The 27,348-nt window shown below is 61.2% G+C and overlaps 1 protein-coding gene across 2 annotated transcripts in view; it reads left to right on the top strand.

Annotated features, from left to right (window-relative positions):
* TLN1 (talin 1) overlaps positions 1–26,016 on the top strand; it is a 78,572-nt gene extending 52,556 nt beyond the window's left edge. For both annotated transcript variants that reach the window (XM_053289778.1, XM_053289779.1), the window contains 31 exons: positions 314–522; positions 605–724; positions 1,531–1,728; positions 2,032–2,171; positions 2,330–2,423; positions 2,539–2,628; positions 2,747–2,869; positions 3,020–3,163; positions 3,716–3,877; positions 12,581–12,721; positions 12,811–12,992; positions 13,927–14,059; positions 14,377–14,478; positions 15,811–15,981; positions 16,137–16,286; positions 16,936–17,037; positions 17,145–17,264; positions 17,380–17,526; positions 17,822–17,988; positions 18,084–18,267; positions 18,370–18,495; positions 18,653–18,769; positions 18,860–19,045; positions 19,483–19,590; positions 21,095–21,200; positions 21,684–21,808; positions 23,379–23,504; positions 23,606–23,668; positions 23,965–24,147; positions 24,794–24,922; positions 25,062–26,016. In XM_053289778.1, coding sequence (XP_053145753.1) covers positions 314–522; positions 605–724; positions 1,531–1,728; positions 2,032–2,171; positions 2,330–2,423; positions 2,539–2,628; positions 2,747–2,869; positions 3,020–3,163; positions 3,716–3,877; positions 12,581–12,721; positions 12,811–12,992; positions 13,927–14,059; positions 14,377–14,478; positions 15,811–15,981; positions 16,137–16,286; positions 16,936–17,037; positions 17,145–17,264; positions 17,380–17,526; positions 17,822–17,988; positions 18,084–18,267; positions 18,370–18,495; positions 18,653–18,769; positions 18,860–19,045; positions 19,483–19,590; positions 21,095–21,200; positions 21,684–21,808; positions 23,379–23,504; positions 23,606–23,668; positions 23,965–24,147; positions 24,794–24,922; positions 25,062–25,193 — 4,280 coding nt within the window. In that variant the 3' untranslated portion in view covers positions 25,194–26,016. The remainder of the gene's footprint in view (positions 1–313; positions 523–604; positions 725–1,530; positions 1,729–2,031; positions 2,172–2,329; positions 2,424–2,538; positions 2,629–2,746; positions 2,870–3,019; positions 3,164–3,715; positions 3,878–12,580; positions 12,722–12,810; positions 12,993–13,926; positions 14,060–14,376; positions 14,479–15,810; positions 15,982–16,136; positions 16,287–16,935; positions 17,038–17,144; positions 17,265–17,379; positions 17,527–17,821; positions 17,989–18,083; positions 18,268–18,369; positions 18,496–18,652; positions 18,770–18,859; positions 19,046–19,482; positions 19,591–21,094; positions 21,201–21,683; positions 21,809–23,378; positions 23,505–23,605; positions 23,669–23,964; positions 24,148–24,793; positions 24,923–25,061) is intronic.
* Positions 26,017–27,348: the final 1,332 nt, after the last annotated feature.

Here is a 27,348-nt window from a genome sequence, read left to right as displayed (position 1 = left end):
CACAGAGAAACAACAAATAAACCAGAGGGCTCCCTGTCCCTAAAGGGCTCACAGTCTAAAAAGAAACACCAGACAGACACCAGCAACGGTCCCTGGAGGGATGCTGGGCTGGGGGGGAGAGGGCCAGTGGCTCTCCCTCTGCTCAATCAGGAGAATCGCCACGTTCAAAGAAGGTGCCTCTTGGCCCAGTTGGCAGGGGCTCACTTGCCACCTGCTGGGGAAGCGGAGCGTATTCTCTGGGCTAGGGGGAGCCGGTGCTTCTGCAGGCCGCCCCCCCCCCCCGGCCACTGATTCCTCCTCTGGCGACCTGCAGGGATTGCTGCCCGCGACGTGGCGCACGCCCTGCGTTCTCTCAGCCAGGCTGCCCGCGGGGTGGCAGCCAACACGGAAGAGCCTCTGGTGCAGGCGGCCATGCTGGAGTGTGCCGGCGACGTGATGGACAAGGCCGGCAACCTGATTGAGGAGGCCCGCAGGGCAGTGGCCAAGCCGGGCGACCCCGAGAACCAGCAGCGCCTGGCGCAGGTGAGGGGCCCCTTCCTGGGGAAGGGGGGGGCTGCACTCCCTGAGGAGGGGCACGCTGACTGGCTCTGCCCTCCCCCGGCAGGTGGCGAAGGCCGTGTCGCAGGCCCTGAACCGCTGCGTGAACTGTCTGCCTGGGCAACGGGACGTGGACGCCGCCATCCGCACTGTTGGCGAGGCCAGCAAGAGGCTCCTGGCGGGCTCCGTGAGTCTCCTCCGGGGGTGGGGTGGGGTGGGGAGCCCCCAGGCTGATGCGGGGGGGGGGGGCGGGAGCAGGAGCTGCCTGGCTGGGCAGAGACCCGGCTCGAGGGTGCCGCTGGAGCCAGAGGCCAGCTAAGGCTGGGCGAGGACCCTGTGCGGCCAAAGGTCCTGGGCCGAGTCCCTCCACTGGACCAGCGCCATGGGGGCCGGGCCCTGGCTGGCATGAGGCCCGCCGGCTCCCCCTTTCCTCCTGCCGAGTGTTTCACAAAGGCCAGCAGTCCCCTCCTCATCTGAGCTGGAATCGAGCAGCCCCGAGAAGGCGGCCCTGAGCTGTGCAGCCTGAGGCCGTGCTCGGTGGCCACTGCGGTGCTCTGTGTGGGAGGCTCCCGTCTCCTCCTGCCCCGCGTGGCTTGGCCCCTCCGGGTCTGGAGGGAGTTTCAGGCTGGCGCAGAGCAGAGATGGGCTGCCAGGGGCTCTGGTCACTGGGCGGGTTGGGAGGCTGTTCTGGGCTTCGTTTGGGCTGCCCCTGCCCCCGCCCCCGCCCCCGCCCCCGCCCCCTGTCCACAGCAGACTCGGTTGCCCTTTGTGTGGGGAGTCTGCACACGGGGATGGATGCCCCGAGGCTTGTACAGTGGGAACTGGGGGAGGCTGTCAAGGCTGGAGGAAGCGGGAGGCAGGGAGAGCGGCGTGGTCTCCCCCCTCCAGCCGCCGCCCCATTGCAACTGTGGCCAGAGAGGCAGAGGCTGCCACGGGGGCTCTTGGGCACGGGGCCTGCCTGCCACCTGACCCTCTCTCGTGGTTTGCTTCTAGTTCCCACCCAGCAGCAAGAATTTCCAGGAGGCGCAGAGTCACCTGAACCGGGCAGCCGCCGGCCTGAACCAGGCGGCCACGGAGCTGGTGCAGGCTTCCCGGGGCACCCCGCAGGACCTGGCCAAGGCCTCTGGCAAGTTTGGCCAAGACTTCCACGAGTTCCTGCAGGCTGGCGTCGAGATGGCCGGCCAGTCTCCGGTAAGAGCGGGGGAGGGGGAGGGGGCCCGGGCGCTGCCTTCTCCCCGGTCCGGCCGGGCTTTGGTGGCCCTTGGGCAGAGGGGGGCCCTTCCCTTCCCTTCCCTTGCGCGCGGATCCTTCCGCTGGAGAGGCTGCCCGGAGCTTCTGCCTGCAGGGTGGGGGCTCTGGGGCTGGCCTGCAACTCCTCTCCGTCCCGTTCATCTCGGCTCGTGCGTCTTCCTGTTTGCCAACTCTAGGCAAGTATTTGCCCCAGGGAAGGGAGGCGAGGCTAGGCTAGACCTCTGTGGCCCCTTCTCTCCGCAGTCCAAGGAAGCCCAGGCGCAGGTGGTGTCCAACCTGAAGAGCATCTCCATGTCCTCCAGCAAGCTGCTGCTGGCCGCCAAGGCGCTTTCGGCTGACCCTGCAGCCCCCAGCCTCAAGAACCAGCTGGCAGCTGCTGCCCGGTAGGGCCCCCCCGGCAGGGGTGGGGGGGGTGGGGGCTCCCATTCTGGACCTGGCCCCCGCGTCTGGGGCGGAGCACGGCAGCCTGCAGCAGCCCCCTCTGGCCGCTCTCCCTGGGGGGCGAGGCGGGGCTGACCTCCGGCCTCTCTCTGCTGTGCAGGGCTGTGACCGACAGCATCAACCAGCTGATCACCATGTGCACCCAGCAGGCCCCCGGCCAGAAGGAGTGCGACAATGCTCTGCGGGAGCTGGAGGTGAGCTCCCTGGGGCAGCAGGGGAGGGTCGCGGGAATTGCCCGGCGGGGGAAGGCCGTGGCGGGGGCTGCGAGCCGAGCGCCGGCGGCAGTGGCCTTTCCTCTTTGCTCCCCAGACGGTGCGAGAGCTGCTGGAGAACCCCACCCAGGCGGTCAATGACATGTCGTACTTCAACTGCCTGGACAGCGTGATGGAGAACTCCAAGGTGAGGGGGGGGGTCGGGGCGGCAGGGCCCCTGTGGCGGCCCCCGGGACCAGGCTCCTGCCGGGGGTGGGGGGTGGCTCTCGGCTGCCCACTAGCGCCTGCCTTGCTGTCCCCTGCAGGTCCTGGGTGAGGCCATGGCTGGCATTTCTCAGAACGCCAAGAACAGCAAGCTGCCGGAGTTTGGCGAGTCGATCAGCACCGCCTCCAAGGCCCTCTGTGGCTTCACAGAAGCAGCTGCCCAGGTGAGGAGCCCCCGCCGAAGGCCCCTGTGGCCTTGGCCAGGGCAGCGCTCCTGGGGGAGGGGGGGAGCAACCTCCCCCCGCCTGGCTGTGCTCCCCCCCCGCCCCCGCCGGGATGCTTCCACCTTCTCTCTGCTTTGCCTTTGCTTCCAGGCCGCCTACTTGGTTGGTGTCTCCGATCCCAACAGCCAGGCAGGGCAGCAAGGCCTGGTGGACCCCACCCAGTTCGCAAGGGCCAACCAAGCCATCCAGATGGCCTGTCAAAACCTGACTGACCCGGCCTGCACACAGTCCCAGGTAAGCTCCAGTGGCCGGAGCAGGCAGGACCGGTGCTGGGAGGGCGGGGGGCAGCCCAGGGGAAGCCTCCTGGTGTGGGGCAGAGGTGGCAGCTCCGTCAGTCCCAGAGCATGGGGCAAGCAGGAGGTCTCCTTGGCCTGATGGAGACCGGCAGCAGAAGGGCAGAAGCCGGCCCTCCAGGGACTCAAGGTGGCCTTCAGGCTAGGCAGGGGCCCCTGCAGACCAGCCAGCAGCGGCAGCAGGCTCTGGCGGGCAGGTCAGATTGGTTTCCCGCGGGAAAGGAGAAGGGGGGGCGGTCTCCTTCCCCTCGGTGGCGAGGCTTGGGGTGGAGAGCAAGAGCCTCCGCAGCGTGGGCCTGCCTCCCCCCCACGCCCGTGCCTGCCTCCCCCCCACGCCCGTGCCTGCCTCCCCCCCACGCCCGTGCCTGCCTCCCCCCCACGCCCGTGCCTGCCTCCCCCCCACGCCCGTGCCTGCCTCCCCCCCACGCCCGTGCCTGCCTCCCCCCCACGCCCGTGCCTGCCTCCCGCCCACGCCCGTGCCTGCCTCCCGCAGGTCCTGTCGGCTGCTACCATCGTGGCGAAGCACACCTCTGCCCTCTGCAACACCTGCCGCCTGGCCTCTTCCCGCACGGCCAACCCGGTTGCCAAGCGGCAGTTTGTCCAGTCTGCCAAGGAGGTGGCTAACAGCACTGCCAACCTGGTCAAGACCATCAAGGTACCGAGCGAGGAGCAGGGCCCTGGGGCGGGTGGAGGTCTCCGCCCCCCCTCCCCTCCCCTCCCCTCCCCTCCGCCCCGGGACTCCTCACAGAAGAGCGGGGGGGGGGAGGTCGAGAGTCAGCCTCACTGGGGCTGTCCTGTCCGCGCCACCCCCGCGCTTGAGGCCAAAGAGCGAGGCATCTGCTGGCAGCATGAGAGAGCCTCCGAGGGGGGATGGAGGCCCTTCTGGCCAGGGTCTCTCTCCTTCTTTTCATCTCTCTGCGGAATGGCAGCATCAAGGCCCTGCATTCAGAGGGGGGTTTTCTTGATTCAACCTGAGCGGGGTCTAAAACTAACTGAGCGGACATCCAGAAACGGATCTGTGAGTGTACGCACACCTTAGAGGGGACACTGCTTCTGGCCCTGCCTGGGGCTGGGAGGGGTGGCCGTATCCCTGGCAGAGGGCCGGCCAGCCAGCCAGCCTCTGTTTGGAAACCTCTGGAGGAGGAGAGCCCAGCCCGCCACGGTGTGCAGCGCACTGCTCCCCTGCCGAGCAGCTCTTACACGCAGCAGGAGTCCCTCCTCCCCTCCAGCCCAAAGCAGCTTCCGGGCCCCTTCCACCCATCAGCTCTCCTCCTGTCCCCAGGCGCCCCCGAGAACCAGCCCGCTGCTCCTCCTCCTCCTCCTCCTCCTGTGTGACTGCCCTCCAGATCTCTCCTGCCCCCCCCCCCGAGTCCCCCCTTCTGGAGGCTACAAGTCCCGAGCAGCAAGCTCAAGCATTCACTCCTCATAGGACTGCCAGAGTTGTCTCCACCTCAGCTGCCCTCCCCGGAACTTTTTCCAGCTTATTATCAAGGAGTCCAAGTGAGGCTCGACCAGAGTAGAGTGGAGTGATGGCTTCTTGTGACCTCTTTTCGTGCAGCCCACGAGGGTGTTTGCTTTTCACCCTCCACTCCCATTGATGGAGCTCCCACTGTGGAAAGGTTGGAACCTCCTTTGCAAAGTGGAACTCCGGCCTCCTCCACGCAGTCGGGCAATCTGTGTGTGTCAGAGAGGGGTGTGTGTGTGTGTTTGACTTGTATGCCACCCTTCCTAGAGTGGCTCAGGGAGGCCTGACATTAAAATCGAAAACGCATCATAAATCATAAAACAAAATAAAAACACTTTTAAGCCAGATTAAAATCAAAATTAAAACTAGAGATGATTAAAAGTCAGGCTAAAAGGCGGGTCTTTCACACTCTCCTGAAGGCCTCCAAGGAAGGTAATCCTCTCATTCTAGCAAAGAGCAGCTAAAAGTGATCAAATCAAATCACTCCTTATTACGGTCATAAAGTAAGGTCAAGTGTGCTGTTGAGTCAGTGCCGACTCCTGGTACCCACAGAGCCCTGTGTGGTTGTCTTTGGTAGAATACAGGAGGGGTTGACCATGGCCTCCTCCCACGCAGTATGAGGTGATGCCTTTCAGCACCTTCCTATATTGCTTGCTGGTGCCCAATAGAGGTGTTTCCAGCAGGGATTTGAACCGGCAACCTCTGGCTTGTTATTATTGTTATTTCCCTGCTGCACCATTAGGTGGCTTTATTATGGTCATAGACCAGCATAAAGTATAAGGGGTAATTACATATTACTTATAAAAGATAAAAGTAGATATTAAAAGCCATGGGGTGTGCAATATACTGAAGGACTATTCTAAAAGACTATAAAAATCAGAAATAGAAGTAAAATTTAAAATAAAATGATGGCTGTCTAAAACAAAGCGAGACCGCAAGCTAAATGTCTTTTAATGGCTGAGACCTGAACATTGTAGTTAAGAATGGTAAAAAAAAATGGGTCCAAATATTTATAAAAAGGCATCATAAAAACATCATTTTTTTTTAAAAAGCCATAAAAGAGGGAAGCAGGAATGCATTTAAAAGTTATATGAAAAATGTGGAGGCATAAAAGGACATATAAAATCATACAAGGGCAACTATAGGCATAGTAAGAGTTTTATCAATTTAGGGCAAGATAAAAAGCCCCGTAGGGCCAGGAGATCTGCAGGAGCTCCGGGCTGCCATGAAGCACTCGGAGGCAGCAGGCGAAGGTGTGCTTGAGGTAGACCCTAAAGTTGGGCGGCGGCGCCAAGGTTGGCAGGTTTGGCTTTTTTAAAGCCAAACTTTGGGTTACGGCCCATTTGACCCACGAGTATACCCCTTAGGTTCTGGCACGAGCAAGAAGTCATCATCCGCTGGATTTTAATTGCTGCCGTGCAGAACCTGACAACGCTGCTAAGTGGCGGCGGCGTTGCGATCAGAAAGCAGTCAAGAGGTGTGAAATTGGTCCGTATGATCAGGATACATATAATACAGTACAACATGACAAATATCTGTATACGGCTTTTCAGCCAAAGTTCCCAAAGCTGTTTACATACAGAAATAAATAAATTACATTACATTCATTTCTTAAATAAATTAATTAAATAACGACAGTAGAATGAGGGTGGCACAGATGTCCCTGTAGTACCAACCCTGGAGGAGGACGTGCCCGGTGGTTTCAGCTTGCCCTGAGTCGCAGGGGCCTTGACGTTCCGAGAGTGGGATCTCCCTATATCATCCCTCAAGCACGGCTGGGGGAAGAACATGGCAACGCGCCAGCGCAAAGGCCCGCCTGTGTTTCGGGGCTTCCAGTTGCCACCGGAGAGGCCGTATCCCCGAGTCCTTCACTGATGAGGAAATCTGGGGCCTTGCCTATATCAGACTGGCGTTCTGTGTCTGTAATACGCTGCTTGATAAGAGCCTTGGTCGAATTGTAGCCCATGTTAACTAAGGGGGGGGGGATAGGCCCAGGGACAATATTTTAGTCCTCATTGACTGTTTCCAGCTGGATTGGAAGTCATCACTCAGGGCTAGAGGGGCGGCAAGGCCTAAGGGACAGAGAGGTCATCTAAGCCAAGAGTTAAGTGTGGTCATCCAGACTAGGGATGGGCCCGGACCGGTCCGGACCTGGGTGGTTTGGTTCGGGGGTGGGGGGGTAGCTTTAAGAGTTTACTTACCCCTCCCACCGCTTTCCTGCTCTGGCGCCATAAAGTTACGAGTAATTGGGGCGGCAGGATACCTCCCTGCCGCCCCTTCCCCGACGTTGCTCTAAAAAAACCTCCCAGGAGTCCTTTGCGCGGGCGCATGTCAGAGACTCAGAGGACTACTTGGATTTTTTTTTTTATAGCAACATTGGGGAAGGGGCGGTAGGGAGGTATCCTGCCGTCCCAATTACTCATAACTTTACGGCACCAGAGCAGGAAAGCGGCGGTAAGTAAACCCTCCCGCCGCTCTTAAAGCTACCCCCCACCCCAGTGCCGGACCGCAGTGTGGCGGTTCCGTGCACACCCCTAATCCAGACCCTGGCCTCCACTTTCATCCAGCCTGTCTCCAGTGGCAAGGTGGCCTTCGAGACGCATCTTGGAACTTGAAGGATGCTCTTAGGAACTTTGATTGCACACGCTCCAGTGGGGCAAGATTGGGAAAGGGGCCTAGCTGGGCTGCCATTTAAGCACTGTGGGTCTATAACGGCCACCTCTTGTCCAGAGAAACTTCAGGATAGTGCCACTCAGTCCCCAGGGGTCTTCCTAGTGCCAGTGGAATGCCGGACCGCCTCCCGGTCTTTAAAACAAGGAGCCTGTTCCGTCTTGTGCCCTTCTATAGACCAAGTGCCGATCTTGGGCCTTTTATCAAAGGCCACAATTTGGGTGCGGTGATTCTGGAGTCCCAGCCGGTCTCCCTTGCAATCCTGTGCTTAAGGCCCTCCAGGCGCACAGCTGGAAGTAGAAGAGGCGGCCCAGAGCTCCCTCTGCTGGCGAGAGAGCAAACTCACCGGTTAGTACCCCAGGCATCAGAGGAGGCTTAATAGGTGAGTAATTAATGAGGCCAGTGGCTTCTTCCAGCCAGGAGCAAAGACCTCCGCTGTGATAGATGTCCAGCTGGGTTTTCTTTTCCCTTTGCCAGAAGCAATATTTAGCCATCTATTTACTTAGAATAGTTCTACCCCATCCTCCAGGACATTACTGCTTGGGGGTGGCTCACAACATTATTAGAACAGATACTGTGTAAAATAAGACTAATGAAGTTAAACAAGTTAAGACCAAGCTGAAACCACACTTAAAATTACATTTTTAAATTTTTTTTATTGATTTTAACAATATCTTGAACATCTCATTACATTCAATTAAACAAAAATTGACTTCCAGCTCACCAATCCGCGTGAATCACTAACTATACAATTAACCCTTGCTATAATAATTCAAAACATACAACCTATATCTTACCAAACTCGATTTTAGTCTACTCAACCTGCTAATATTACTAAATTTCAAACCCTGTTGAAAAATCAATATTAGGAAAATAGTTCTTTAGGTACAGTAAGAATGGTTTCCAATCTTCTTTAAAAGCTTCCAAATTTTGATCTCTTATCAGTACTGTAAGTTTTGCTATCTCCGCATATTCCAAAATTTTTATCAGCCAATCTTCTTTTGTGGGCAGTTCATTGTCCTTCCATTTCTGTGCATATACTATTCTGGCCGCCGTAGTTGCATACATGAAGAATGTTAAATTGCTTGTGGAAAACTCTCCTTGCGTTATTCCCAACAGGAAGGATTCTGGGCTCTTAGGAAATGTCATTTAAAAAAATTTTTTTTAACTCATTATGTATCATGTCCCAAAAGGCCTTTACCTTCCTACAAGACAACCACATATGAAAAAAAGTTCCTTCACAATGTCCACATTTCCAACATTTGTTTGAAACATTTTTATACATTATCGAAAAAATTTTAGGCGTCAAATACCACCTGTACATGATCTTATAATAATTTTCTTTTAAAGTGTAACATGCAGTGAACTTTAAATCAGTTTTCCATAATTTTTCCCAAGCTGCCATATCTATATTATGACCCACATCTTGAGCCCATTTTATCATAGTCGTTTTGACCACTTCATCTCTTGTCTCTTCCAAAAGCAACAGCCTATACATCTTAGGCACTAGTTTTTCATCGTTTTCACATAACTCCTTCTCAAATCTCGACATTTGATCCTCAAATCCAAGTTTGAAATCCTTCTTAAAAACTTCATTTAACTGATGGTACTGAAACCAATTACCAACCAGATTTTGTACTTCAATTAGATTTTTTAACTTACAGCCCTTTTCTTGAAAACACAACAAATCCCTACAAGTACCCCATTGCGATTGCATATTTATCTCTTTATGCACTAAAGCTTCAATCGGGGATAACCATAACGGAGTTTTAGGTTCCGGCCATTTTTTATATTTTACCCACACTCTCATTAAACTCCTTCTTACATAGTGATTCAGAAAATCTTTATGTATTTTACTTTTGTCATACCACAAATATGAATGCCATCCGAACCTTCTATCAAATCCTTCCAGCTCAAGTATTCTAGGATTTCTTAATGTTATCCATTCTTTTAACCACGTCAAACAGACAGCATCAAAATACAACCTTAAGTCTGGCAGGGTAAGACCACCTCTTTCTTTAGCATCTGTTAAATTTTTAAAGTTAATTCTTGGTCTTTTACCCTGCCAAACAAATTTAGTTATGTCCTTTTGCCATTGCTTAAAACAAGTTAAAGTATTAATTATAGGAATAGTCTGAAAAAGAAACAGCATTTTAGGTAAAACATTCATTTTCACAACTGAAATTCTTCCCATTAAAGATAAGTTCATTCTAGAACATCTTTGCAAGTCAATTTTTACTGTATTCCATATTTTAATATAATTATTTGAAAACAACAAAGAATTATTATTTGTCAACCAGACTTTTGTTCTTCAATCTCTATACCACTTTTCATTAAAATAATCTCAAAGTGGTTTATAATATAATGAAAACAATGCACAATTAAAAGATAAAGTACAGCTTTTAAAAATAAAAAAAATCTATTTTATTTATTTATTTATTTATTTATTCAATTTTTATACCGTCCTTCCAAAATGGCTCAGGGTGGTTTACAATTTTAAAAAAACCATTAAAACCAATAACAATTAAAACAAATATAAATATGAACACCAATTTAAAAACATCTTAAAAAATAATTAAACTATCAGAACAATTAAAACCCTGTAAACCAGGTTAACATTAAAACAATTAAAACTAATTAAAAACCCTGAAAGGCCAGGCCAAACAGATGGGTTTTAAGGGCTCTCTTGAAGTTCAGTAAGGAATTAAGATCACAAATTTCTGCTGGGAGTGCATTCCACAGCCTGGGAGCAGCTACAGAGAAGGCCCACCTCTGAGTCGCCACCAAACAAACCGGTGGCAAGTGGAGACGGACCTCCTCAGATGATCTTAACGTGCGGTGGAGATCATGTAAAAGAAAGCGCTCTCTTAGATAACTCGGACCTAAGCCGTTCAGGGCTTTAAAGGTAATAACCAGCACTTTGTATTTTGCCCGGAAACATATCGGCAGCCAGTGTAACTGTTTCAAAACAGGCATAATATGGTCTCTCCGGGTTGCCCCAGAGATCAATCTTGCTGCCACATTTTGAACTAACTGATGTTTCTGAACTATGTACAAAGGCAGCCCCACGTAGAGCGCATTGCAGTATTCAAGCCTTGAGGTTACCAGCTGATGCACCACTGTTTTGAGGTCATCCTCTTCAAGGAATGGGTGCAGCTGTTGAATCAGCCGAAGCTGATAGAAAGCACTCCTGGCCATGGCCTCCACATGAGATACCAGGGTGAGACCTGGGTCCAGGAGTACTCCCAAGCTGCGCACTTGCTCCTTCTGGGGGAGTGTAACCCCATCCAGCACAGGAAGATCTAACTCACCCCTCAGATTCTGAGCCCCCACAATGAGCACCTCCGTCTTGCTTGGATTCAGCTTCAATTTGTTCTCCCTCATCCAGCCCATTACTGCCTGTAGGCAGGCATTTAGAGAATGAGTGCCATTTCCTGAAGATGAAAAGGAGAAGTAGATTTGGGTGTCATCAGCATACTGATAACACCCAGCACCAAACCTCCTGATGACCTCACCCAGCGGTTTCATGTAGATGTTAAAAAGCACTGGTGACAGAATGGAGCCCTGAGGGACTCCATATAACAGCTCCTGTTTTGAGGAGCAACTGTCACCAAGCTCCACCATCTGGAATCTACCCGAGAGATAGGAACGGAACCACTGCAAGGCAGTGCAACCTATCCTCAAATCCCCCAGGCGATCCAGAAGGATACCATGGTCAATGGTATCGAACGCTGCCGAGAGATCCAGAAGAACCAGCAGAGTCACACTCCCTCTGTCGATTCCCCCGGTAAAGGTCATCCATCAGGCCGACTCAGGCTGTCTCAACCCCATAGCCAGCTCTAAAGCCAGTTTGAAATGCGTCTAGATAATCAGTTTCCTCCAAGACTGCCTGGAGCTGGTCGGCCATATTTAAAAGTATAAAAACCTATATAAAATTAGTTATACATAAAACACAAAACAGCAGCAGCAACTACTATACTCTGATTTAAAAGCCTAGGTGAAGAGCCACGTCTTTACCTGTTTTCTAAAAGCTGTGATGGTGGCTGAGGAGCGGATGCCAGCTGGGAGAGCATTCCAAAGGCTGGGGGCAATGACTGAGAAGGCCCCGTCCTGTGTGCACGACAGCCAAGCCGCTCTCACTGTCTGCACATGAAGCAGAGCCCCCTCTGATGATCTTGTCAAGTGGGCAGAAACCTTTGGGAGCAGGCGGTCCATCAGATATCCAGGGCCTAAACCATTAAGAGCTTTAAAGGTCAAAACCAGCTTCTTGTCTTCAAGTGCAGCACCATGTCGAGTGCATTGCAGTAGTCCAATCTAGACATTGTCAAAGCATGAGTGACTGAGGTCAGGTCCGACTTCTCCAAGTTGGGCCGTAGCTGGTAAAAAGCACCTCTGCACACCGCCTCCAAGGACAGCGTCGGGTCCAGAAATACCCCAAAGCTGCGGACATTGTCTTTCAGGGGGAGTGTGACCCCATCTAAGACCAGATTTACCTCCTTACTCAGATGATCAGTTTTACCGACCCAGAGCACTTCGGTTTTCTCTGGATTAAGTTTCAGCTTGTGTGCCCCCATCCAGTCCAAAACAGCCTCCAAACCATGGTTCAGAGCATCCACTGCCTCCCTGTTGGCTGCTGACTTAAAAGTTAGGTAGAGCTGGATATCATCAGCATATGGGTGGCACCGCAGCCCAGCACCACCTTCTGAGTACCACCCTCCAGGTGGGAGTGGAGCCACCGTCTGACTGTGCCCCCGAGTCCCAACCCGGAGAGACACCCCAGATGGATACTGTGGCCCATGGTATCGAAAGCTGCTGAGAGGTCCAGGAGAAGAATCAACAGAGCTGCTCTCCCCCTGTCCGTCTCCCGGCGTGGGTCATCCACCAGGGCAACCGAGGCAGCTTCCGTCCCGGATCCAGATCCATCCAGGGCTGCCCCCACGCTCTCCCCACACCTTGCCCAATGAGCACCACGTTCAAGTGGGAAAGCTTCTTGCCAAGAGCAAGAGATGGCTGGCGGTAGGAGGAGGGCGCTGAGTTCTTGCGACGGCCGCTTGGTTTTGCACCGCAGCAGCTGGGCTGAATGGGCTACCTCGGGAGGTGGCCGTCCCTCCTCTGGGTGCCGCCTCTCGGGCTCTGCCCTGCTTAGGGGCCTTGGCCTGCGGGGTCCGTCGGTGGGGTGGAGGGAGCTCAAGGCAGGCGGCGTGTCTCTCTCCCTCCCTGCAGGCTCTGGATGGGGCCTTCACCCCAGACAACCGTGAGCGCTGCCGGGAAGCCACAGCCCCCCTCATTGAGGCCGTGGACAACCTGACTGCCTTTGCCGCCAACCCTGAATTTGCCACCGTTCCTGCCCAGATAAGCCCCGAGGTGAGCGGGGGGCCTGCAGAAGGTGGGATTTCTGCTCGCGCGGGGGGCTGCCCCTCCGGGCTCACCAGGACCGGCCGTTGCCTTTGCAGGGGCGCAGGGCCATGGAGCCCATTCTCTCCTCGGCCAAGACCATGCTGGAGAGCTCTTCGGGCCTCATCCAGACTGCTCGCTCCCTGGCCGTCAACCCCAAGGACCCGCCCAAGTGGTCGGTGCTGGCCGGGCACTCCCGCACCGTCTCGGACTCCATCAAGAAGCTCATCACCAACATGAGGTGAGCGGGGGCCGTGGGGACGGAGCCCGCGTCTCCTCCCGCAGCGGTGCCTCGGAGGGCTGTCCGCTCGCTCCCGGCTGCTGGGGCCGAGGGGCGGATCCTGTGGCCGGTCCGTGGCGGCTGGGACTGGGCTGCCTGGAGAGGAGGCAGCTGTGTGCGCAAGGGGCAGGGCGGGGCGGGGCGGGGCGGGGAGTGCTGCTGGGACCCAGCCCAGAAGGGGGGGAGGAGGAGGAGGCGGAGGAGGAGGCTCTGGGGGGGAGAACAGGCTCGGTAGCCTGGGAGGGCTGCCCCCAGCCGCCGCCGCCCCCCCCCCCCGGCAGGATTCCCTCCAGCGCCACCTTGGCCACAGCTGAGCTGGGCACTCAGTCCTCTGCGTGGTCGTCCCCCCCCCCCCGGCGGAGCTGGGCACAGGGTGGGCTGTCGGGATCCCCCAGAGGGGCAAGTTCCCAGGGAGGCCGGCGATGGGCCACCCCCAGGCCCCGAGGCAGCGAAGGGAGGGAGCCGCAGCAGCCGCCGGAGGAGAGGGGGCCCCACGCCCTCCCCTCTTGCCTGGGACTCCCCGGGAAAGGGGGGCAGGGGGCTCGGCCTCTGCCCTACGGCCGCCCTGCTCCTGGCCCCTCCGCAGGACCGCGAAGCCCGAGTGACTTGTGCTTCACAGCAGAGAGTGTGGAATAAGCGAGGCCCAGCGGGCGCCCAGAGAGTCCAAACTGCTGGCTTGGGTTGCCGGGACGCAGGAGCGGCCTCTGGGTCCCGCCTGGGCTGGGGCTTGGCGGCTGGAATGTGGCCGCTGGGCAGATGCGGCGTCTGATGTGCCTCCCTCTTGGCGGAGGGGCTGAGCAGGCTGCAAGGAGGGTGGGAGGAGGAGGAGGAGGAGAGGCTGCTGGGGGGCAGGGGGGGGAGCGCAGCCAGCTCACAGCGGGGGCTTCTTCCTCAGGGACAAGGCGCCTGGCCAGCAGGAGTGCGACGAGGCCATTGACGTGCTGGCCAAATGCATCCGGGACGTGGACCAGGCCTCCCTGGCAGCCATCAGCCAGCAGCTGGCCCCCCGCGAGGGCATCTCTCAGGAGGTGAGTGTGTGCCAGGCAGGCAGCCTGGGGCTGACCAAGGGAGCCTCCTGGGCGCCGAAGCAGGGCCCAGCGCCTGCAGGATGGATGGGTCGCGGCCCTCCTGTGCAGCCCGCCGGCTTCCGCTTGAAAGCAGCTCCGTCGAGGCGGGAGGGCTCTCGTGTGGGGCACCCCCTCCCCCTCCGTGCCCCTGTACAGAGGGGGGTCCTCCCGGGCTCGGAGCTGCTGGGTGCTGCCGGGTGGGCTGGCAGGTGGCTCCCCACAGACCAAGAGACCACCTCCCCCTCCCTCCCTCCCTCCCTCCCTCCCTCCCTCTCCAGGCCTTGCACAACCAGATGATCATGGCTGTACAGGAGATCAGCAACCTCATTGAGCCGGTGGCCGGTGCCGCTCGAGCCGAGGCCTCCCAGCTTGGGCACAAGGTGACAGGGCGGTGTGGGGCAGGGGAGGAGGGAGAGGAGCCCAAGTGCTGGGGGTGGCCCCAGAGGAGGCCTGTGGCTCCCTTGCGAGGGGCTTGACTGAGGCTGGGAGGCAGGCGCCATCCCCGGGTGGGGGGGGGGAGGTCTGCCAGAGGACGGCCCTGGCTGGGCCTGCTGTCTCAGAGGAGCGTGTGGGCCCCAGGCCTGCTCTGCCCGTGGCACGGCAGCAAGGAGAAGCCGCAGCCACCTCTGGGGAAGGAGGCGAGTGGGGTGGCCCCTGGCTCGGACCCCGAGAGCGAGCCCGGTGGGCAGCAGCCCGCCCCCTGCCTCCCCCTCGGCCTCCCGTCCACCTCGCAGGCCTCAGGGCCGCCTTGGGCTCTGGCCCCGGCCTTCCGCTCTGAGCAGAGGGGAGTTCTGTGGCTGGCCGTGCCGGTGGCCTCCCCACGGCCCTGGACTCCGAAGGGAGGCCTCCCTGAGGTCACGATGGCCAGAGACCGGCCGCAGTACAAACGCCATCAACCACGAGCAGCTCTAAATAGAGCTTAACGTACATTCGAGTCCTCATGGACTCCTCACCAGACGAAGCGATTCAGCTCCCACCCGAGAGTTGTCGGTTCTTCTCCCCCCCACCCCCCACACACCCCACCCCTCACGAGTGCCGGTCTCCCTTCGAGGCCTGGCCGGTGAGCTCAAAGAATGACCTTTCCGGCCGTGGTTTAGAGCACACAACCCGAAAGTGCGCAGGGAAGAGTATCTGTGTGCCCCCCTGAGGGAAAGAAGCGACGGAAAGCGGGTGTGCGGGGTGCTGTGAGACGAGAAACCTGTCTCTGTCCCTAACCGTGGCAGCATTCGTACAAATAACTCCAGTACTGTTGTGTTGTGCATATTCTAATTTTATTTCATTTTACCTCACAAGTGCTCGGCCTCAGGGCTCCTGCCTGGCTTTTCCCACCCGCCAGCGTTGCACTCCTGTGAGGGAGGAGTTGTGTGCGCCAGGCAGACGTTCAGTAGGGGCCACTTGAGCTAGCATCTACGGATGGACGCGGCACCTGCTGCTCTTCCGCCTGCACCTTCAGCTGCACGAGTTCCAGTCCCCGAGTGCTGGGGGGAGCTCCACCCTCTGGGTGTCTGCCTGTCGCTCAGCTGGCACAAGACACGGTGGGCGGCCTGTGCTTGGTCTAGTCGCCCCAGAGCGCTGGCTTCCCAAGGGGCGTGGTGAGCAGGGCCCGGCTGGCCGCAGCGTCTCCTGGGGCCCCTCGGCCAAGGGCTGCCAGCAGCTCCAGCCTCCTGCAGAGAGCCGCTCTGGGGAGCTCAGCCCTCCTTCTCGCCTGGCAGGTCTCGCAGCTGGCGCAGTACTTTGAGCCCCTGGTGCTGGCAGCCGTGGGCACCGCCTCCAAGATGCTCAACCACCAGCAGCAGATGAACCTCCTGGACCAGACCAAGACCCTGGCGGAGTCTGCCTTGCAGATGCTCTACACGGCCAAGGAGGCCGGGGGCAACCCCAAGGTGCCGGCCGGGGGAGGAAGGAGGGGCACCTGTGTCTCGGGGGGGGGGCGTGGAGCCGCAAGGAGCACGTGTGCTGCCCCTCAGCGCTGGGGGGGAGGCTTGCTGGGGTGCTGGGCGGCCTCCTGCCAGGACGCGACGCCTGCCTCTCTCCACAGCAAGCGGCTCACACCCAGGAGGCTCTGGAGGAGGCCGCACAGATGATGCGGGAGGCTGTGGAGGACCTCAGCGCCACGCTGAACGAGGCCGCCAGCGCTGCAGGGGTCGTGGGGGGCATGGTGGACTCCATCACGCAAGCCATCAGCCAGGTGAGTGGGCAGCCAGCGCGGGCAAGGCCGGCCTCCCAAGGGAGGGGGGCGGGGGTGCAGCCAGGGGCTCCCAAGGGGGCTCTGTGGGCATGGCGGGTGCTCCTCTCCCTTGCGGTGACACCCGTGGGTGTCGGGTGCTTCATGCCTGGGCGGTCCTACACAGGCCACACGGATACGAAGGCCACAGATATTTATATGCTGCTTTTCAACCAAAGCAGCTTACATGGATACTCATAAATGAGTCAATAAGATTGGCTCCCTGGCCCCAGAGTAGGGCTCAAAGTCTTAAAAAGAAACACATGACAGGCAACAGCCACTGGAGGGGTGGTGCTGTCCTGGGGACGGAGAGGGCCAATTGCTCTCCCCCACTCAACAAAGAGAATTGAAACAGGTGCCTCTTGGCTCCGTTCACAGGGGTGACCCCAGCAACGTCCAGGAGCTGGGCAGACGAGTCAGGGGGTGGCTGGTGGCTGGTGCAGGTGCAGCCGAGCAGAGCGGGGGGAGCAGAGGCCCCTGCTGCTCCTAGGGCCAGCAGTGGGGCTGGGGGGCGGAGGGGGGGGGAGGCTGTGCCTTGCGGCCCCTCCCCTCTTCTGGTGGGTTGCTGGGGAGGGAAGTGGGCGCCCATGGGAGCAATCTTCTCTCCGTGCAGCTGGATGAGGGCCCAGTGGGAGAGCCGGAGGGCACCTTTGTGGATTACCAGACCACCATGGTGAAGACTGCCAAGGCCATCGCTGTGACGGTCCAGGAGATGGTGAGTGGGGAGGGGGGCTGTGGGGCTGGGAGCAGGGCTAGGAGGGAGGCCTTGGGGCCCGCCTCGCCCCTGCTCACTGCCCCGTCCCTCCCCTCCCCGCTTTGCAGGTCACCAAGTCTACCACCAATCCGGACGAGCTGGGCTCTCTGGCCAGCCAGCTCACCAGTGAGTACGGCCAGTTGGCCCAAGAGGCCAAGCCAGCCGCCATCACTGCCGAGAACGAGGAGGTGAGCAAGCTGGGGCGGGCGCAGGAGGGGGCGCTCTGGGGGGGCGCTGCGGGCCTTGTGGGGAGGGCTGGGGTGGCTCCCCCCACTCCGGTCCCAAGCCAGCCTTTGCCCCCAGATTGGCTCCCACATCAAGAACCGGGTGCAGGAACTGGGCCACGGCTGTGCCGCCTTGGTCACCAAGGCCGGAGCGCTGCAGTGCAGCCCCAGCGATGCCTACACCAAGAAGGAGCTGATCGAGTGCGCCCGCAGAGTCTCCGAGAAGGTACCTGCCGGGGCCGGAGCCCGGCTCAAGGGGGCTGTGGGGCTGTGGGCGGGTCCGCGTGTGCGGGGGCCTCCTTAACGTTTCACTACGGAAGACGGGCTAGAAGTGTGCCCTGTGTGCACTTGGAGGGGGGCCTAGAATTGACTTGAAGAGACCTCAAAAGCTTGGTCTCCCCCTCCCAGTTGCCTGCCCAAAGGACAGGCCTGGGAGACTGGAAGCCAAGTGTGTGGGGGGGGGGCTCTCTCTCTCTCTCTCTCTCTCTCTCTCTCTCTCTCTCTCCACCCCCCACTCCCAGGTCTCTCATGTGCTGGCAGCCCTCCAGGCTGGCAACCGGGGCACCCAGGCCTGCATCACAGCAGCCAGTGCCGTCTCTGGCATCATTGCGGACTTGGACACCACCATCATGTTTGCCACAGCTGGGACCCTCAACCGTGAAAATGCAGAGACCTTTGCTGACCACAGGTACCGGCCCCAGCAGTCCTGAGGGGCCAGGGGGGGCAGGCTGGCAGCGCCCGGCTGCCTCCTGTGCCCACCTGTGCGTCTCCCTTCCTTGGCAGAGAGGGCATCCTGAAGACGGCCAAGGCACTGGTGGAGGATACGAAGGTGCTGGTGCAGAATGCCACCGCCAGCCAGGAGAAGCTGGCGCAAGCCGCCCAGTCCTCCGTCACCACCATCACCCGCCTGGCTGAGGTGGTGAAACTGGGAGCTGCTAGTTTGGGCTCCGAGGACCCCGAGACTCAGGTCAGGACCGCCGCGGCTCTGCGCTTGTCCCCCCGCCGGGCTCCCTCCTGGCCTCGCCACCCAGCCTCGCCTCTCCTCGCCTCTCCTCTGCTTTGCCCCCAGGTGGTTCTGATCAATGCCGTGAAGGACGTGGCCAAAGCGCTCGGTGACCTGATCGGTGCTACCAAGGCGGCGGCCGGCAAGTCGGGGGATGACCCTGCTGTCTACCAGCTGAAGAATTCGGCCAAGGTGCGGGCATCGGGCTGGGTGGGGGGAAGCCAGACCGAGGGCCCCGGGGAGCCCACTGCGCCCGGGCCGGAAGGAACAGCTGCCCCTCCGGCGGGCAGTGACCCGGCCCCCGCCCTACCCGCGAGGCTGAGCTGCTCTTGGGCTGGTTGCTTGGCAGGTGATGGTCACCAACGTCACGTCGCTACTGAAGACGGTGAAGGCCGTGGAGGACGAGGCCACCAAGGGGACCCGGGCCCTGGAGGCCACCATCGAGCACATCCGCCAGGAGCTTGCGGTGAGTGTGAGGGGGACTGGAAGTTGCCGGCCGGCTCCCCCGGCCCGCTGGCCTGACTCCCCCGCCCCCCCCCCCCGCGGTCTCCTGCAGGTGTTCAGCTCCCAGGTGCCCCCAGCCAAGACCTCGACGCCGGAGGACTTTATCCGCATGACGAAAGGCATCACCATGGCAACAGCCAAGGCCGTGGCCGCCGGCAACTCCTGTCGGCAGGAGGACGTGATTGCCACGGCCAACCTGAGCCGCCGGGCCATTGCAGACATGCTGCGCTCTTGCAAGGTGTGGGGCCGGGGAGGGGCGCAGAGGAGCCCACCTGCAGCGCCCGGGGGGCTTGAGGGGCGGGCAAAGGGGCAGTCAGGCCCAACTCAGCCCTTTGGGGCACGTCCGTGGGCTGCCCTGGGGAGCAGCGGAACTTGGGCCCCACAGAGCTCAGCCGTGGGTGTGTCTCCTGTGTTCAGGGCGGGCCCTGCCGTGCAGGAGCCTTCCAAGTGGGGCTGGGTTGGGGGGCCAGGCTGTGCCTGTCCGGACCTGGCCTGGGCTTGGGAACCTCCTGGGGGCGGAGGAAGCGGCCTCCTTCCGAGCCGGGCCCTGGTGGCTCTCCCTGGCTCCAGCCAGCCCGGGGGCCTCTGTCAGCCCCAGAGGTGGGGCTAGGAGGGCTGCCCCTGGCCCTGCTGCTGCTGAGCCCCCCCCCGCTCTCGCCCCTTGGGGGTCTCCAGGAGGCTGCCTACCACCCGGAGGTGAGCGCCGAGGTCCGGCACCGGGCCCTGCACTTCGGCAGGGAGTGCGCCGATGGCTACTTGGAGCTCTTGGAGCAGGTGCTGGTGGTGAGTGCCCGTCCCCCCCCCCCCCGCCCCGTGGCCTGAGCCTTGGGGCCTGGCCGGCCTGCCTCCTCGTGCCCCCAAGCAGCCCCCCTCCCCCTCCTCACCTCTCTCTCTCTCTCTCTCCTTCTCTCCCCTGGGCAGCCGGTGAGTATGGCGTGTCCTGCATGGGAGTGTGTGCCAGGTGCTGTGTGTGTGCACAGGGGGGGGGGCCTGGACACGGAGGGGAAAGGAGGCCTCGGGGAGTGCCAGGCCCGGGCAGCAGACTCACCTGCATGGAGGTGCGCGTTTGCCTGTGCAGGTGTGCAGTGCTGTGCCTTGGGGGTGGGGTGGGGGCTAGAGCAGCTGGAGGCCTGGTCCGGCTGCAGAGTGGCTAACCTTTCACCCGATGGGGGGGCGCCTTTGCCTGGCCGTGGCCTCCCCGCCTAGGAGGGAGGAGTTGGGCTGAAGAAGCAGGGCTGCAGGGTTAGGGAGGTGGCTGAGAACTTGGCCCAGAGAAGCTCCCCGGTTATGCACACACATGCAGGCTCCCCATTCGCAGTGAGAGCAGAGCATGCAGAGCCCTCGGCTAGAGAAGGCCAAGAGCCTTTGACGGCTACTAGTCGGAGGGCTAGAGGCCACCTCCAGCCTCGTAGGCCCTTATACAAAACGATGGTGTGGCCACACCTGGAGTACTGCGTACAATTCTGGTCACCACCACATCTAGAAAAGAATATTGTAGAACTGGAGAAGGTGCCGAAGAGGGCAACCAAGATGATCAGGGGCCTGGAGCACCTTCCTTATGAGGCCAGGCTACAACACCTGGGGCTCTTTACTTTAGAAAAAAGACAACTGCGGGGAGACATGATGATAGAGGTCTATAAAATCATGCATGGTGTGGAGAAAGTGGAGAGAGAGAGATTCTTTTCCCTCTCACACAACACTAGAACCAGGGGTCACTCCATGAAATTGATTGCCAGGAAATCTAGGACCAATAAACAGAAGTACTTTTTCACACAACACATAATCGGCTTGTGGAATTCTCTGCCACAAGATGTGGTGGCAGCCAACAACCTGGATGGCTTTAAGAGGGGTTTGGATGACTTCACGGAGGAGAGGTCTATCAACGGCTACTAGTCAGAGGGCTACAGGCCACCTCCAGCCTCCAAGGCAGGATGCCTCTGAGTCCCAGTTGCAGGGGAGCGGACATGTCCCTTTCAACTCCTGCCTGTGGGCTTCCAGCGGCATCTGGAGCAGCTGCCAGGGAGGCGGTTTGCCAAGCTCCCCATGCTGGGCAGCTGCTGGAGCTCAGGGGCCTCCCCCCCCCCGTGAAGGGCCTCCGGGCCCCTCCCCAGCGCCCCCACTCCCCGGCCCTCTGCTGGCTGCCTCTCCTGCTCCCTCCCTCCCTCCCTCCTGCGCCCTCTTCTCTGATTCCCTGGGGAGCCTCTGAGGGGCACCTTGGCCGGGCACCCGGCTTGCGGCTGGCGTGCTCAGGCTGGGCCCTTGCCCCTTTCTCCTGCTCCTGCTCCAGATCCTGCAGAAGCCAAGCCATGAGCTGAAGCAGCAGCTGGCCGGGTTCTCCAAGCGCGTGGCCGGCTCGGTGACGGAACTCATCCAGGCTGCTGAGGCCATGAAAGGTAGCGGGGGGGGGGTGCCCACGCAGGGTAGGGGCAGGGGGCTGGCAGCAGCATCTGTGGCGGCCTTGCTTGCCCACTGGGCACATCCCTAGGCAGGGGGGAAGTCGGGGAGGAGAGCTGGTCTGGTGGCAGCCAGCAGGGCCCGTCCCCTGAGCTAAGCAGGGCCCACCCTGGTGGCATCTGAAGGGGAGAGTAGAAGTGTGAGCAGCCCTGCAAGAGATTCCCCCCCTCAGGGGATGGATGGGGCCGCCACTCTGGGAAGAGCAGAAGGAGGTTCCCGGTTCCCTCCCTGGCGGCAGCATCTCCCAGACGGGGCGGAGAGGAGAGACATTCCTGCCTGCCACCTGGGAGAAGCCTCTGCTGCCCGCCTGGGTAGACCATCCTGAGCCAGAGGGACCAATGGGGTCGGACTCAGTCTAGGGCAGCTTCCTATCAGAGGAGGGCTCTGCCTCCCCCCTCCTCACGTCTCTCCCCCCCCCCCAGGAACCGAATGGGTGGACCCCGAGGACCCCACCGTCATCGCAGAGAACGAGCTTCTGGGGGCAGCTGCTGCCATTGAGGCTGCGGCCAAGAAGCTGGAGCAGCTGAAGCCGCGGGCCAAGCCCAAGGTGGGCTCTCCTCCCCAGACGGCCCTGGGGGCCCTGCCCGCCTGCCTGCCTGCCTGCCTGCCCGCCCACCCGCCCTCCTCGGCTCTGTCCTGCTTCCTCCCCGCTGGAAGTGCATGAGTCCCAGGGCTGCCCAGTGGCTGCCGGACTGACTGTCCTCCCTGCTTGCTCATTGGGATGGCGCGGGGGGGGGGGCGGGGGGAGGCAGGAGGGGGCCAGGACTCCCGCCCTCTCTGTCTCTCCCCCCCCCATTGGACAGCTGTATCTGCATCTGCTTTCAGGACTTCCTGGTGTCTCAGCAGGGCGGGGGCACCTGCAGGGAGAGGCCAGGCCCCTTTGCCCCCGTTTCCCCCCCAGGCCCAGCCCCTCCTGCCGGCCTCGGGACATCCTGGAGCTGGAGCAGCTGCTGCTCGCCCTGGGCCCCTCGGGGAGGCGTTGCGTGCTGGCAGAAGCCTCTCGCGGGGAGGCGCCAGCCCTCTCCCAGCCTGGGGCAGGAGCACCGGACCCGGAGACTCCGGGGGGGGGGGCTGGCGTGGTGTTGCTGGCGCCGTTTCTCCCTTCTCCTCTCCAGGGCTTCTTGGGCATCAGGCGCTTGCTGGGGGCTCTGCTGCTGCTGCTCTTCTTCTGCCGCCGGTTCCCCAGGGAAACGCACCCCCCTCCCCCCCCCCCGGCTCGCAGGTCTGGTGCGTGGGTGATGCCACCTGCCACCTTTGCCTCTGCCGGGATGCCTCCTGCACACCAAGGAAGGGGCAGGGCACCCCTTCCCCCCCCCCACACACACACCTGGCTGCCAGCCTGCCAGAAGCTCTCTCTGCCACCTGCCGTGGAGGTCGTTAAAACGGAGGTTTGGGGGAGGGTGTTGGTCTCCATGCGCCAAGCCTCCATGTTGGCCAGGAAGGGAGAGGCATCCTCTGAGCGCCACTTAGGCCCGGCCGAGAGTGGAGGGACGGCCCCAGGGTTGGGGGCCAGGGCCAGCAAGAGGCCCGGCCTGTGTTGCCCAGCTCCTCTGGGCAAAAGCCCTGCGTGGGTGGGAGGAGGCCAGCCCACCAAGCCTAAGCCAAGACTGCAGGTTTGGACCCCACATGAGGTCAGGATTGTGACCATCCAGCTGGACTAACCCCTTGCAGGATTGGGGTCCGGATGGTGGCTGGATGGAATAAACTGTGTTTCGTTGACTGGTGCCCGTTTGGCCCTGCCAGACGGAATAACTGGGTGTGACGTCTGTGTCCATCCATGGCTTCCTGTGGCTGGGCTTGGAGCAAGCCCTTCTGGGCTGGGGGCTACAAAATGGTCTGGAGAAGCCTCCAAGGCCCACTTGGGAGATGGCGGTCCAGAAGGACGGCCATTCGGACCCCCCCGACCCCCCCCCCGGCAACTAAGCAAGCCGGCCAAGGCCTCCCACGCCGGGCGTCAGCCATGACTCTGCTGGAGCCGTTCTGGAGAAGGGGAGTGGGGGGGGGCCGCGGCTCAGAGGCCCCCCCACAGTGCCCGGGACAAGGCGGGGGGGGAGACCCAGGCGGAGGGCGGTGCCCTTCCCTGGCGAGGTGGTGATCTCTGCCCGCCTTCCTTCCAGCAAGCTGACGAGAGCCTCAACTTCGAGGAGCAGATCCTGGAGGCCGCCAAGTCCATCGCGGCAGCGACCAGTGCCCTGGTGAAGGCAGCCTCTGCAGCCCAGAGAGAGCTGGTGGCCCAGGGGAAGGTGAGGCCTGGGCCGGGCCGGTGGGGGCAGCCCCTCGGGCCTCCCCGGGCCCAGGCCTCACCCCTCCTCCTCCTCCTCCTCCTCCTCTCTCCTTTGGCCAGGTGGGGGCCATCCCAGCCAACGCCCTGGACGACGGGCAGTGGTCCCAAGGCCTCATTTCTGCCGTGAGTATGGGAGGGCTTTGCTAACGGAGCAGAGAGGCGCCTTGTGGGAGTGGCGGTTCTCGGCCGGGGAGCCACGGTCCTGGCCCAGCTCTGAGCGCCCCGGGGAGGCCCGGTTGCTGTGGCCCCTTGAGACGTGGCAGGGGCAGCCCTTGCCGCAAGGGCCGGCGGCCAGCCAGGGGAGAGGGCTGGCGCTCACTCGGGCCCCGGGGCAAGGCTCCGCTGGGCCCTCCTGCCGGCCGGCTGTGTCCGGGGCTGGGGCTGAGCCTTCCCTGCCTTCATCCTCTTTGCCACCCCAGGCCCGGATGGTCGCAGCGGCTACCAACAACCTGTGCGAAGCAGCCAACGCGGCCGTCCAGGGCCACGCCAGCGAGGAGAAGCTCATCTCCTCAGCCAAGCAGGTGGCGGCCTCCACGGCACAGCTGCTGGTGGCCTGCAAGGTCAAGGCTGACCAGGACTCCGAGGCCATGAAGCGCTTGCAGGTGAGTGAGCGGTGGCCCCTGGCCCCCCTGCCTTGCCCCCTTGCCTTGCCGGGGGCGCCTGAGCCCAGATCCTGCCCATGAGCTTTCCAGACGTGGAGGGGCGTCTCCCCCTCCCACACACGCACCCCAGTACAGAATGCTGGCTGCCTCCACGAGCACTGCTCCGCCTGCCACAACCCCCCTGTCAGCCCTTGCACGGTGCCCCTCTGATGCCCACAGGGCCCGGTCGGGAGGGGGAAGCGGCTTCCGCCTGGCACAGGGTCCTCTGTGGCTGCTGCTGCCACCGGGAGGTGGTGCCGCCCAGGCTCCAGCACGGTCCGGCATGACAAAGGGGCCCCGCCGGATTGGGCAGCTGTGGCCTGGGCCCCGAATCAGCCGCCAGGGGCCCCGTCCGTTGCAGAAGCAGGCAGCTGCCCCGGCTTGCCCGAGGCCTGGGGCTCCAGACCCTGCCCTGGGGCGGTCCTCTGCCACCTGTCCCCTCCTGTGTGGCTGGTGCCTTGGGGAGGCCCAGCTCCCTCTCTGCCCACCTCTGGGAAGGGCTCCTGAGGCCAGCCATGCCCTGGCGCTCCCGCCTGCCTGTTCAGCCGCTGGCCGCCCTGCCCGTTCCAGTGGGCACATGCTCTCCCTCCTCCTCCTGCTGCTGCAGGCTGCTGGCAACGCTGTCAAGAGGGCATCGGACAATCTCGTGAAGGCCGCCCAGAAAGCAGCCGCCTTCCAAGACCACGAGAACGAGACGGTGGTCGTGAAGGAGAAGATGGTTGGCGGGATTGCCCAGGTGAGGCGGCTGGCCGGCCGGCCGGGTCAGGGCAGTGCCGCTTGCAGGCGTGAGCGCTCCGGCTCCTCACGCCGGCAGCAGAGGGAGGGCGCTGGCCCATCCCGCCCCGTCTCTCTGACTGCCCCGCTTCTTCCCCCAGATCATTGCCGCCCAGGAAGAGATGCTGCGCAAAGAGCGGGAGCTGGAGGAGGCGCGCAAGAAGCTGGCCATGATCCGGCAGCAGCAGTACAAGTTCCTGCCCTCGGAGTTGCGGGACGAAGGGCAGAACTGAGCCACCGGCCCGGCTGCCGCTGCCGCCGCCGCCGCCACCCGCTTCCTTATTTAAGGCCCGCCCTTCCCGAGCACGGACAGGCCAGGCCTCCTCCCGTCTGCAGAGGCCTGCCCGCCACCGCCTGCTGCTGCTGCATCAGCAACTCCTGCTCACTGCACGGGGGGGGAGCTCCTGCAGCCCCCACTCCACGCTCTGGGTGGCCTTTCTGGGGAGGGGGCGCAGCTGGGCCTGGGGCAAAAGCCCCCCCTTCCCCTTCCTGTCAGGAAACTTCCTTGTGCCTTAGCCCTACAGCCTGTTCTGCTCCGAGGGGGCTCTGGAGGGGTCGGTGCCCCCCCCCCCGAGGAAAGTGGCTGCTTTTGGCAGTGAGTGGGCGGGGGGGGGTCCTTCCTCTCAGGTCTCTCGTGCCTTAATGGAGCGGGGCTGAGCACCCCCACTCCGGACTGGGGGGGGCAGTCCTCCTCCACAGGTCCTGGGGGGAGATCCCCTCCTTCCTGCGGGTCTCCTCCCCCCCCACCCCACCCCTGCTGCTGCTGCTGCTGCTCCTTCTTATTATTCCCAAGTGCCTTCCTGCACCGGGCCCAGAACCGCCCTGCCTGGGTGCCTGCTCCTGCTCCTGCCACCGCCAGCCTCACCTGGAAGCAGGCTCCCCCCCCCCCCCGCTCACTCGCTCGCTCGCTGTGGCTTCTCACCTTTTGTAATTTTGATACACGATTAAGCCGCTGCCTGTGCAAACTCTCGTCAGGGAACCCCAGGCAGGCAGGGAGGGCTCAGCACCCGGCCTTCCTGGAACAGGCTTGGCTCCAATAAACTGGTTTCCCTGCAACGTCTGTGTGTCTCTGGCAGAACAAGGGGGGCTCCCTCTCGCAATGGGGCTGAGGAAGGGGCGGGTCCCCTGGGGGAGAGGCTTTGCCCCCTCTCCCCCTGCAGCCCCCTCACCCTTGGCAGCCCTTCAGCTGGTGGGATGGAGGAGGAGGAGGAGGAGAGGTCTGTCCTTCGGGGCCCCACCCAGGCTCTGGGCACCTGGGCAAGCTCCTCCCGCAGCAGGAGGGGCCTTCCTGGGGGGGGGGGGCTTCCTGCCTTCCTCTGGGTGGCCCTGGCTGCCCTCTTCCGCAAGGCCCCCTGGGTGGCTCCCTGCTGTGACCCAAGTTCCAGGTTTCGTCTGGCCAGAGCGTGCAGGGGGTGGTTGCCCTGAACTGCACCCCGTGGCAGGCTGCCTGCTTTCTCTCCATTGCTGCCATAGAGACGGGTTGGGGAGTTTTAGGATCACCCCCCAGCGGAGACGGGGATGGTTGTCGATGAGGCAGACCAGTGGCCCCTGACCCGCCCGGCCCCCTTCCTGCTCTCCCGTCTTGGACCTGCCCCTCAGTTGGTCCCACCAGGGTGGGTCACAGAGAGACCCAGGCCCTGCCCCCCCTAAAAGGCTGGCCTGACTCTCCGGAGGGGGACTCCCTGGTTGGCAGCCTACCCTCCCTCCATCAAGGTCCCCTGTGGGCCATCGCTGCCCCTTCTCTGCATCGAAAGCTGCATCTCTCGTGAGGTCTTCTGCCAAAGTCGGGGGTGTGCAGAGGAGCTGTGAAATTTGGGGTTGGTTTGAGCCCGGCCAGAATCGGCGGCTGGCCCTCTCCCAAGCCTGCCTTCCATACGTGAGGGCTGGTCTTCCCCAGGCACGTGTTGTGTGGCGCTGCCCCCCCCCGGACTGCATGGTGTGCAGTCGGCGAGGGGGCTTCCCCGGCTGTGTGAGCCCGCCTTGGGAGCCACTGGGCGCGGCACCAGCCCCCCTGGGCGGCCCGGCTGAGGCACCCTGTCGGGCGGGCCGCACCTCGGAGGCTCTTGCAGGGATGCCAGGCCGAATCTCACGCGGAGACCTCACCGGGCTCCCTTCGCGGAGCGCCCAACTGCCTGCAAGGCCCGCCGGCCGGCGGGAGCCTCAGCCTCAGCAGGCCCTGTGTGGGGGGAGGAGGAGCCCGTCCTAGGGTGGCCGAGCCCCCCCCCCCCAGTCCCGGGAGCCTCTCGGGCCACGGCGAGGAGGCTCGGGCGGGCGGGCGGGCAGGCAGCAGCCCTGCCCGGAGGCGTCTCCCCATGGACGGGGGGCCCCGCTCCCCATTTTCTGCATGATCTCCCTCACTTCGAGGGGCCGCCAGGCAGGCAGAGGGGT

This window comes from Hemicordylus capensis, chromosome 2 (assembly GCF_027244095.1).
Source record: "Hemicordylus capensis ecotype Gifberg chromosome 2, rHemCap1.1.pri, whole genome shotgun sequence".
Lineage (NCBI taxonomy): Eukaryota > Metazoa > Chordata > Lepidosauria > Squamata > Cordylidae > Hemicordylus > Hemicordylus capensis.
This window is presented reverse-complemented; position numbering and strand designations above follow the sequence as displayed.